At 44.7% G+C, this 12,128-nt stretch overlaps 1 protein-coding gene across 1 annotated transcript; it reads left to right on the top strand.

Moving 5' to 3' along the window:
- The first annotated feature begins 7,504 nt into the window (after positions 1-7,504).
- Positions 7,505-8,616, top strand: APOLD1 (apolipoprotein L domain containing 1). The gene has a single exon (XM_021690737.1). It carries the CDS (start codon positions 7,505-7,507, stop codon positions 8,243-8,245), a length of 741 nt encoding a protein of 246 aa, XP_021546412.1. The 3' UTR covers positions 8,246-8,616.
- Positions 8,617-12,128: the final 3,512 nt, after the last annotated feature.

The following is a 12,128-nucleotide window of genomic DNA, read 5'->3' as shown; positions in this document are numbered from 1 at the left end:
CCAATATCCAACATTCTCTTGCCAATAAGAGACACGCTAAAAATTAAACTCTTCAAGGAGTCTAAAAGTTTTTCTTTTAGATCTTAAGGGGGAGCTTAAGATTTATTACGCCTCCATACATACAGAGCCAGCAGCTGTCCTAATCCAGGTTGCAATGATTATTGTATATGTGTGAGAACTTGAGAGGTAATGACTAAGCTTGGGAAAGGGAGAGACAAAGGTAATAGTTTCCTGGTGTCCTGTCCTGGGAGATAAGAGAATCTTTATGGCTACTAGTGGGGTGTGGACCCAGCTGCAGTCTTTCTGGCACCAGAGGAAAAGGCATGTGGTAAAGAAGATATGCTGTAATGGAGCCCGTGGGGCAAATGCTTCTATGTTAATGAGGTAATGTATTTTTCACCCACGTGGTCCCAGGTGTGCTGTGCAGGTGTGCACACCTGTGGAGGAGGAAGTGGGACAAAATTAAACTGGCTTCAGTTGATCACGTTAGGGAGACTGGGGCAACTGAAGAGCTCTCAGTGTCAGATTTGTCCAGAAGAATAAGTAAGATTATATTTTTTTCCAGAGGAAGGCAATGATGATAGGTTCTCACTTTAAAAATAAAAATCCTATTTTGAAGCAGTGATTTTCAAAATTATATTATATTGAATCAAAACCAGAAATTGGTCAGTGAAACAGAATAGTACTCCTAGAAATAGTTGTGGACAATAGTCACAAATCAATATAAGACAAATTAGCCCATTTATAGAACACATTTATAGGAAAGCATACCATCGTTTTTATAAAAGTGATCAAAATAATTATATCGATCTGGAGAAGAATTAGCTTAACTTCCATCATGCACTATTATAAACTCCAGGTAGGTCAAAATAGATGAAAAAATTTATGGTAGATGCTTTCTTTTTCTTATTTCTTTTTTTCCTTAGGCATCGGTTTCCCTCTTCCCTAACACCCCACCATAATTTCCTACTGTAAAATTTCTTCTCCCTGACTATAGGTAGCATTAGTGGGAGGGTAAAGTTCTGTTACTATCTTGCATTTGGAAGCTGAAATGATTCACTCTCTCTCTCTCTACCCAGTACAGACAGGGGATGGGCACTTGACCTAAGCTCAGCCAACCCAGTGGTCACTCCTAGAATTTTGATGTGGAAGCTGATGCCAGGACATGAAAGAAAAATGGTTGGTCAGTGGCATCCAAACAGGCCATTCCAGCTATAAAACACCTGTTATTCTTCCAGCTTTGGTTTGGCAGAGCTCCTTGCTTCATTCTCAAGCATGTTCCTGCAGACTCATACCAATAGTTTCCAATAGTTTGATTATACCAGCTGGAGTGAGATTCTTTCTATATTCTTATGGAGACTGCAATTCCAAAGAAATAACTGAGGAGGAAGAGAGTGTATGCGATGGTTCATCTTGGAATATGTATCTCCTCCACAAGAAAAGCATTCTGGTAGATGGTCTGATGGTTTGCATTTCTTCCTCTTGCCTCCCCCTATGGCAGGAGTATACTTCTTTATCCCATCTTTGCTGGCCACTTGACTTGACTGACCAATAGAATGTCAGTGGATATGTACCATGTTGTTTCAAAATATGTATTTTCTTTTATCTATTCCATTCTGTCTTGCCAATACTGTCCAAATCCATGATAATCTCATTCATTCACTTTAACAGCCTTCTAACTCACCTCTGGCCTTTTAGCTGTGTACCTCTGGAAACCATCCTTCATACAACTGTCGGTGATGTCAAATCTAACCCTGTAAAGCCACAGATTAAAGCCTGCAATGGCTCCCGGTCCCCCACATGGCATTTGAGAGCCATCATGATTTACCTCTACGTACCCTCTCAGCCTCATCCCTGGACATGCCCAGCTTCCCGCTTTCTGCTTAGCAATGTGAAACTGCCTGAAGCCTCCTGGAAACTCCTCCGTGCCTTTGTCCATTCTGTTCCCTTCTTCTGTCCTCCTCTGTCTCCTAATTTTGTCCAAATAACATCTGTTCAACTCTCAAGTCCACATCAGTGCTTCCAGAAAGCCTTCGCTGGTACTTCCTAGGCGTGCACTTTCCCTGTGCTTTCTTAGTGCACATACGTCTGCCACTCTCCACATTGACTTGAAATGATTTGTTCTGTATCTTTCTCTCTAATAAGTTGCCATTTCCTGGAGGGCAGGAATGGTAGCTTATTCAGCTTGTTCTCTTCAAGATCTAGCATGATGTCTAACACACAGTAGGTATTCAATACACATTCACTGAGCTGAAATAAACCAAGCAAATTAACCATTAATCTAAGAAAACCAAGTTGTCTTAAATCCTGCAGCTGGGATTCCTAAAAGCTAGTGGCATTATAAAGTGGTTCTTCTGGAAAGCAGGATAGCCACATAACAAAAACTATGAAAATGTTCTTCTTCCTGCACTTGGTATTTTCCCATTTGTGAATACTCCCCAAAGAAATAATCCAAATGGGTAAAATGTACGCAGATGTTCCCAGCAACTCTAGTTATAACAGTGAAAAAAAACCCTGGAAGCTATCCAAGTGTCTAATAGGGAAATGACTAAGCAAACAATGGGATTATTACATAGCTATTAAAAATGACAGAGGTGAGGACTGTGTCAACATAGAGAAGTGTGTATCTGCAGGAACGTTAAGTGGGAAAAAGAACACAGACCAGTGTTTAAACAATAGTGGTTAATGAGGAGTGTGTACATTAACAAAGATCAGAGGCCAGTTTGGAAAAATGAAGATCGCTGGAGTTTCGCTGGGTCTTTTTGTTTCCTGTGCATTCCATGAGTTCATGACAATAATAGTTGAGATATCATTGCAACATAGATATCCTGAAAGTCCTCTGGAGTGTAAGTGCTCTAAGTAACCTACCAGCTTGTATATTCCAAGAGAGTTTCATGCTAAATTCTCATAAAATTAATATGAAAATAATGACATTTCTTTGAGAGAACAAAATACTTTAGTTTAATCCTTTTTTTAAAGATTTTTTTAAAATTTTTTTTTAAAGATTTTATTTATTTATTTGTGTGAGAGAGAATGAGAGAGAGCACATGAGAGGGGGGAGGGTCAGAGGGAGAAGCAGACTCCCTGCCGAGCAGGGAGCCTGATGCGGGACTCGATCCAGGGACTCCGGGATCATGACCTGAGCCGAAGGCAGTCGCTTAACCAACTGAGCCACCCAGGCGCCCTTTTTTTTTTTTTTTAAAGATTTTATTTATTTATTTGACAGAGAGAGACACAGCGAGAGAGGGAACACAAGCAGAGGGAGTGGGAGAGGGAGAAGCGGGCTTCCGGCTGAGCAGGGAGCCTGGTGCGGGGCTCGATCCCAGGACCCCAGGATCATGACCTGAACTGAAGGCAGTCGCTTAACCAACTGAGCCACCCCAGGCACCCCAATGTGATCGTTTTAACAAAGGTCCCAAAACTAATGGATTTTTAATAACTGTATAAACACCTAACTCACCAACTGCTGTCAGCTAGCCCTCCAGTTTCCGCTGCCGTGAAGTCAGAAACCCAGCAGTCAGAAAAGTGACAGCTTCAAGAGCAGAGGTGCACAACCCTGGCAGCAGATCAGAATCCCCTACATTTTCCCAGACCCCACTCTGGACCTCCTGATTTAGACTCTCCGGGACTGGAGTCTGGAGATGACTATGCTTGAAAGGGTCTCTTCCTATCTTCTTTCCTCCTCTTATTTCCTTATGGTTCCAGGACTCAGAATTCAAGCTAGTACTGTTTAGCTTCATCACAGATCTGAAATTTAACAGATCTGAAGGCTAATCTGAGGGTCAATCCACCATTTTCAATGTAGTCTCTCTGGGGCAGTGTGTTACGAGTACCCCAAACATAATTTAGAATAGAAGTTTGAGGATGCCGTCCACAGATTTTTGGGGGGGAAATGCCCACATAAAACTTTTGATCAAAATACTTTCAATTACTCTTCAAATTTCTTATTGCTTACATACATGAAAGTAAATGCTGATTTGAAATGCTGATTTGATATTCGTGTCCATTCCTTTTTATTTTTTAAAGATTATATTTATTTATTTGAGAGAGAGACAGCACACGTGCAAGAGAGAATGAGCACTGGGAGGGGCAGAGGGAGAAGCAGACTCCCCACTGAGCAGAGAGCCCGACATGGGGTTTGATCCCAGGACCCCGGGACCTTGACCTGAGCCAAAGGCAGATACTTAACTGACTGAGCCACCCAGGTGCCCCTCAAGTGTCCATTCTTATAAATAATTCAAAGTATTATGTTGACCATTCTCCTATACCTTCTATTTCTTCATTATAGGTCCGTACTACGATTACTGATGCTCCAGAGAGGATGATCCTCCTGTATCCCAGTAAAATTCCTCATCCAAGAGATAAAAATTTAATCATGGTCATCTAAACCCCAAACACACAAGAAAATATCTAGGGAAGTTGGGAACTGAAGAACAGGGTAGGGGGCGCCTGGGTGTCTCAGTTGGTTAAGCGTCTGCTTTCGGCTCAGGTCATGATCCCAGGGTCTTGAGATCGAGCCCCATGTCGGGCTCCCTGCTCAGTGGGGAGTCTGCTTCTCCCTCTCCCTCTGCCCCTCCTTTTGTTCATACTCTCGCTCTCTCTCTCAAATAAATAAAATCTTTAAAAAAAAAGAGAGGGGCGCCTGGGTGGCTCAGTCGTTAAGCGTCTGCCTTCGGCTCAGGTCATGATCCCAGGGTCCTGGGATCGAGCCCCGCATCGGGCTCCCTGCTCCGCGGGAAGCCTGCTTCTCCCTCTCCCACTCCCCCTGCTTGTGCTCTCTCTCTCGCTGTGTCTCTCTCTGTCAAATAAATAAATAAATAAAAATCTTTAAAAAAAAAAGAAAGAGAGAACAGGGTACAGTCCCACCTTGCCCCCTGCCCCAATTCACTCTGGCTCACATTCCATTTGGAGTGATTACGTCTACGGGCACAGAGGAAGATATGTTCCCACTTCTTACCTGAAAAGTGCAAGTAGATACTGAAGCCATCTTGACTAAGTTTATATTTATCCTTTGAGGAGCTGTAGCCAGAATATTTGGACATGGACCAAACTCAGAAAAATCAAGTTCCAAAGGACTATGGTTGTGAGTAGTAGCAAATGGTGTTGTGTTGATAAATACCAAGCATAGTTTTAAAGGTGGGGAATTTAATCGTGTTCCAGAAAGATATGGTTGTTAAGACTTTCTAGATGAACCAGAGAGGTGAGACAATAATTATTTAAGCGAAAAACCAACTTGCCCTTCCTTATTGAAAGGTGCAAGAATGAGAAGGATGATGTATTTGGGGCTTCCCGGCTGAGCTCCAGCTACCTATCTGAATGCCCCAGAAAGCAGCCACAATGCCAAACGTGTTTTTCCCTTTTGAATTATCCAGATAATTGCCCTTCAGCCCCATACTCTGCTAACCTGGGAATAGAATCCGTTCATATAACTATTGAATGGGCTACAATTGCCACTTCAAATGAAAACCCAGGAAGCCAAATCCCAGCTGCCGTTGAAAGTGTATAATTAGCTCCTTGTGCAGCCTGACCCCACTGATTTTTCTGACGCATTTGGCTTGCAGTGTGCCCTTTCTGAGACCTCCAGCATCTTCTCCACAGCTGGAGATGCCCGAAACTGCACGGAACACTTCCTGTGGGTGTGGCCTTACATTTTTAAGGCTCCCCGCTGAATGGATCGCGTTTCAACACGAAGCTTCACCACGCTTTTTAAAATTTGGGAGCGGACTATTGAGTAGCTACATCAGACATAAGAGGGTTCCCTCCTTTCTTTTTCTTTTTAAAAAATGATTTTGTAATGATGTCTTCTCAAGAAACAGTATAATTGGTCAGCCTGGGGTACGTTTTTTGTCCTCCCATACAAGGTCATTAGCTATTCTCAGGAGAGGAAAGGCAGGGTATGCCCCCTGGGAGAATGACACTTGTTTCAAGTTGGGGAAGAGCCTGTGGTTCTTTTCCTGCGTTTGGGGGAAAGCGAACACACAATGTTCATTTCCTAAATACGGGATGTGCAGTGTGGCTGGCAGGTCATTTTCCACCATGTCACATCCTTCTGGCTGAAGGCAGCAGGGGCTAGGACAGGAAATGGCAAATTCTCAGAATGAGACAAGGCTTTCCCAGGGCAGTCATTGGTTCTCTGGAACTATAAAAGATGCTCATCCAGAAACAGCCTCAGATTTTTCTTTCCTGGAGATAGCCAGAAGTGAATGGTAAGTGGGGGAGCCGAGAGGGATTCTGTCTAAAAGACAGCCATTGGAATTGTAGTACTGGGGTTATATTCTTGGTCCACTACATATTTTGTGTGACGTTTCCTCATTTTGCTAAGAGGTGTCTTTGCCTGGAAATTTATCACTGGTGGATGGGATAATGGGGGCATGCAAATAAAATTAAGACCGAGGAGTCAGGAGACCAAGATTCTAGACGGTTTTGTGAAGACTCAGCTGCATCTAGACTGTGTCTGTATTTCGATTTTCTCATCTTTCAGAGGAGAATAATGATTCTGCTCTGATATCTCACAGTATTGAAATGCTCTATTTCTGTGGCTTATTTGCCACTTTCAAGAAGTTCCTGATAATGAGAAGTACAATGGATATGAAGGTGGGACTCTGGCAATTAGGAAGGATGTACCTTTAACCCAGACGCACAGTTCTCTTTCTTAATCATCTTCAATTGACTTCAATTCAACTTGGTACAAGGTAGCCCTCAGTGAGTTGTTAAACAGCAATGTTGGACACTTTATTTTATTCAGCTGTTACTCATTTTTTAAGGAAGAGTTCATCATAAAGAAGCATAATAGTATTAATTTAATGCGATTTAGTTTTAATTGTGCACCCACCAAAGAGTGAGAGTTAGAAAAAATAGCCCAAAGGACACCTTAGGCTTGATTCTAAGGTAAGAGCCTGGAAAAATAACAGGCAGAAGAGTTGCTTCAGGGAAACAGCTAACTTAGAAAGATTAGTTTCTTACATTTGATCGTATGACTTTTGAGTTCTTTGGTGACTTGTCTTTTTCACTCATCAGAGGGGGGAAAATGTATTGCAAAACTCGTAGGACCCAAGTCTTCACGTAAGGAAGGGGCTTTGTGAACTGGTACAACCTACCACCTGCAAAGTACTCCCTTTCAAGCAGAGCAGAGGCCTCAGTATTGCAGTAGACTTCCAATGCCACCACGCCCTCCTCACTGAGCTTACGTCTTATGAACAGTTAATAAGTGCACCCTTAGCGTTCCCCGGCAGGGACGCGGACGAGAGCCTCACTCCCGCTTGCCATACGCGTTTTAAGGTCCCGAGAACTTGTGTGGCTCTTTCCAGATTCCCAAACCCGTCTTTGCGAACTTGACACAGAGGCCTCGCCGGCAAATGACCGGTTTGTTTGCCCCGGCGGGGCAGTGGCCGTCGTGTCTAACTCGGGCGTGCGGGAGGCGCGAGCCGGGCGCGGGCGGCGCGAGCCGGGCGCGGGCGGGCACCAAGGCTCCAGGCTAACCGCGCGTGTGTGTCCCCCGCAGGGCATGGAGAGGCCCGCGGCGCGGGAGCTGCAGGGCGCCGAGGCGCTGCGCCGCTTCCAGGGGCTGCTGCTGGACCGCCGAGGCCGGCTGCACGGCCAGGTGCTGCGCCTGCGCGAGGTGGCCCGGCGCCTCGAGCGCCTCCGCCGGCGCTCCCTGGCGGCCAACGTGGCGGGCAGCTCGCTGAGCGCCGCCGGCGCCGTGGCCGCCATCGTGGGGCTCTCGCTCAGCCCGGTCACGCTGGGGGTCTCGCTGGTGGCGTCGGCCGTGGGCCTGGGGGTGGCCACCGCCGGAGGGGCCGTCACCATCACGTCCGACCTCTCCCTGATCTTCTGCAATTCCCGGGAGCTGCGCAGGGTGCAGGAGATCGCCGCCGCCTGCCAGGACCAGATGCGCGAGATCCTGAGCTGCCTCGAGTTCTTCTGCCGCTGCCAGGGCCGCGGGGACCGCCAGCTGCTGCAGTGCGGGCGGAACGCCTCCATCGCCCTGTACAACTCGGTCTACTGCGTCGTCTTCTTCGGCTCACGTGGCTTCCTCATCCCCAGGCGAGCGGAAGGGGCCACCAGGGTGAGCCAGGCCGTGCTGAGGGCCAAGATTCAGAAACTGGCCGAGAGCCTGGAGTCCTGCACCGGGGCCCTGGACGAACTCAGTGAGCAGCTGGAGTCCAGAGTCCAGCTCTGCACGAAGGGCGGCCGTGGCCACGACCTCAAGATCTCCGCTGACCAGTCTGCCGCGCTGTTTTTCTGAGAACATCCTTTGCCCTCATGACCGAGGCCAGAAACCATGCCCGTGGGATGCTCCAGATTTGTAGCTCCCTCAGGAAAACAACACCGAGTTGGATTAGGAGCGGAATGCAAAGGATGAGAAATACTGTTCTTGAAATTGGGGGAAGGAGGGAGTCCTCAGAGCCCTTCTTTTCTCATCGCCGTGACATCCTGCCTGGGGTTGCGTGCTGGGGACTTACTTGCCTAATCCTATGGGCTATGTGAACTGAAAACTATTTTTCCTTTATCAAAACTGTTCAGTCTCCACACCGGTGGGCACCACTGTATTAAAGTTGTTTCAGGGTCCCTGCCCCAGCCCCGGTGGTTTGAGCAGAGGTTGGGGAGGCTGGGGGTGCGGCCACCCTCTGGGTCCTCTCCAAGCCCCACTAGGGTTTGAGGTCCTCAAAATGCTTGTGAGAGGAGGCGCTAGCTTTAAAGCTTCTCTTCCAGAGTCTGTGAGTATAAAAAACTCCAGAATCCAGAGCAAATCAGGTCCCCTCTGAACTGTGTAGCGGGTTCAGGATGCAAGAGGGGCCTCTTCCATTGATATGCCTTTCCCTCCACCCTCAGTGTGCCCCCTCTCAAATCCAGCCTGGGGCAGAGTGGATATTCCTGAGGGGTTTCATAGCCAGACCTCCAGATATTCTGGGAGGGAAACCAACTAAATGGTCGTCTGAATCCCACCCCCTTGCAACAAGCAGCTGAGGTCAAGGAAGATGAAGTGACTCACAACTTTACTTACTGGCATCCTAGTGTACAGAAGACAGCAGTGGATTTGAGTTAGATAGTCCTGGGTTTATTATAGGCTCTGCCACTACTATGGGACCTTGGCCACTTAATTCCTCTGAGACTTGGCTTCCTGGTCTGTGAAACAGATGCCAAAACGTCACCCTGTTGTAAGGTATTGAGATGAAGTGCCAAGCACAGTGTCTGGCTCAGGAAGTGTGGCCCCGGGGCATTAGCATCACCTGGGAACTTGTTAGAAAGGCACATTCTTGGACCCAACTGTCGACTTAAGGAATCAGACTCTGGAGGTGAGGCCCAGCAAACTGTGTTTAAACAAGCCCACAGGGTGATTCTGACACCTATTAAAAAGTTAGGTTTTGAAGAGCACTGCAACAGATGTTCATTTCTGATCCTCTTGTGAGTCTTCATGAAGTCTCATGGCCTCCCCAGAGGCTCCATGGTCTTCAGAGTCGTTCACAGAAGGTCAAGGACGGACAGGGTCCCAAAAGTAAAAGCAAGAATGTGCGTGGGATAGGCCATTGCCACCTGGGGCGTTTTCCCACCACGTGAAGTAAGGGATATAACATAGTAACCCCTCTAGAGGGCAGTGTTGCCCACTCATTGTAGGAACTGGTACACAAAGGAATGTGAACTTAATGCAAATTGACCTTTGTTACCTTCTCTGAAAACTGCCAGACCATGTATTTTTTTTAATTTATTTTAAGTTTGTTATTTAATTGCTGTTTATTATTTGCATTTAATTATATTTAATCACCACACCACGTTTAGAAAATAATAGGAATAGCAAGTTTCTGAACAGGAGACTGCGGAGGCTCTTTTCAGGAGATGAGGCTGAGTTTTGCCTTCCTAAGGTGGGGCATGAGCTGGAAATAGCATCGCTCTCCTTGAATAAGTCTCTCTCCAGGCGAGGGGAATTTTAGTCCTTGGTGATTTGAGTGATCCTTTTAGGTAAATGTGGGAAGTTCTGAATAGAGAGACCACGGGAGGAATTTAGGCTTATCAATGGAGGTTTGACTTGCGGGCTATAGAAATGATGCAAACATATTTATCCTGAAGGTACTTTGCCAGCAAATAACACTTGACCTGAAAAGCAAACCTATTTTGTTCAGGGAAAAAAACCCTCAATTAGGGGCATGTGAAGGAGGCACTCAGACCATGGCAGCCTGATGTCTTGTGAAGTTATGTCTTGTGGGTGATAGACAAATGGCTTGTGTCATATTTTCACATTGGGAGCTGTAAGGAATCCGTGAGCTCTCTCTAAGAAAATACTTATCATTTCTTCAATTTCCATTCCTACAACCGTAATGGTGAAAAATATGTTGAAAAGTCTTTGGGACCACACATGCAAAACTTTGCTGGGTTATTTAGTTATTTAACATGCTTTAAATTAACCCAGTCTACCCCTGTGTTTCCCAATGATGGCGGAGTATCTAAGGAACTATAATCTCAGTGCTGCGGGGAAGGCTTGGTGGCTCTATGTTTTTATTTTTCCTATAAATTGCAATTGGTCTGTATCCTGGTTTCTTTCGAAGTTGGTACTGGTTTCTTTTTAAACTGGTGTCATTTCTTAGACCACCTTGCATTGAATGCTAGCATTTTAGATCACCAGAATGTACTTCACATTGTTGTCCACCTTATGTCTCAAAGGTACAACTACTCCCTAACTCCATCTTTTATTAATGCTTAAGTTTGAGTTATAGTCTTCCAGTGGGTGTGTTGTTCCCTAGAAATAAACTGGGTATTTCAGGAAGCAACAGGAACAGCTATAGCAAACTTTTCCTATCATTAGGATATTTTGGGGATATCAAAATCATAAACTCCCAAAGTTATCATTTCAGTGGCCCCCTTTACATCTAAGGAAGAGTGTCTACTTTGGAACAATACTTTGCACATTATAGGAGCTCGATGCATGCATTTGAATAATTTAAAGAACTGCTTAGCTATAGAAATAGGAATTTGTTGGTAACGAAATGTTATCCATCCTTTTCTGTGTCTGATACAAAAAGTGGAGCCTCTACCAGGATTTAGTCAAGTTCAGTTAAATGGATCCTAGAGACAAATATTTATTTATTTCTTTTGGGGGAATGCAAATAAGGCTTTTCCTTAAGGGCTTCATTCTATAAACAAACGGATTGAAATGGTATGTTGCAAAAGGAAGAAAAGAGAGGGGTATTTAGATTACAAGTGTACTTCAGAAAAATGTCCAAGTTTGAAAAATAAAAATTTTGTACTAAGATTCAAGTGCTTCTGTAAGCTTCTTGGGCTTATAATCGTTTGGATTGTTTTTTTTTCCACAAAAAAAGGTTTATTTGGTTCTGCATTTCAAGGATTCAGTAAAACTACATTCTGCTCTATGAAAAAAATGATCCTTAGCAAACATTCTGATCTTCATCACTTTGATGCATTTGCCCTCAGGCACTTTCATTTCCAAGATGGCAAATGTCAAGGTGGAAAGTAGTTACTGGGAGAAAAAAGAGAAGAGTCGTGTAGAAACCACCCTAGATCAGATAAGGCAAACAATCAGTCAACTTGATATATTTCTCATTCAAAATCTTAGTGTGAAAAGGAAGTAGAGGGAAGTGAGACATTGCCATAAAACATTGTGCAGAGATAAATGGGGATACAGTTAAATGCAGCAATTTCTGAACAGCACATTTTTTCCCACTATAGCAAAATAAGTCCTTTCCTTTCATTGAAAAAAAAATGGCCCATTCCTCAAAATTTTGACCTTTCTGTAATTAATTACCTAATCTCATGTCTGCCTGCATATGAATTAATAACTCTGAAAAGGGGCAGATGTGTAATCATGTTCATTTAGAATATTCAGTGTTGAACCGTATAAATCAATTTTTAAAGAGTAATCAACATCTATTACAAGAATTCTCTTATTATCTAGAAGTCTCAGCAGTTTCAAAACCTTTGGACATAATTGCAACGTAGGAATTAATTGAAAGGAAACCTAGAATCAGCCAAATCAGCCTTCACAAAACCCAAACACCAGAGAGAGGCAGAAAGGAAGGGTGAAGGCAAAACTCCTCCAGAAATTTCCAGGAGACTTCACCTTGCAAGTAACTGATCTTGACCATGCAAGGCCAGTTGGGAAATGTAGTATTTTTAGC

The sequence above is a fragment of the Neomonachus schauinslandi genome, chromosome 5 (assembly GCF_002201575.2).
Source record: "Neomonachus schauinslandi chromosome 5, ASM220157v2, whole genome shotgun sequence".
NCBI classification, from domain to species: domain Eukaryota; kingdom Metazoa; phylum Chordata; class Mammalia; order Carnivora; family Phocidae; genus Neomonachus; species Neomonachus schauinslandi.
This window is presented reverse-complemented; position numbering and strand designations above follow the sequence as displayed.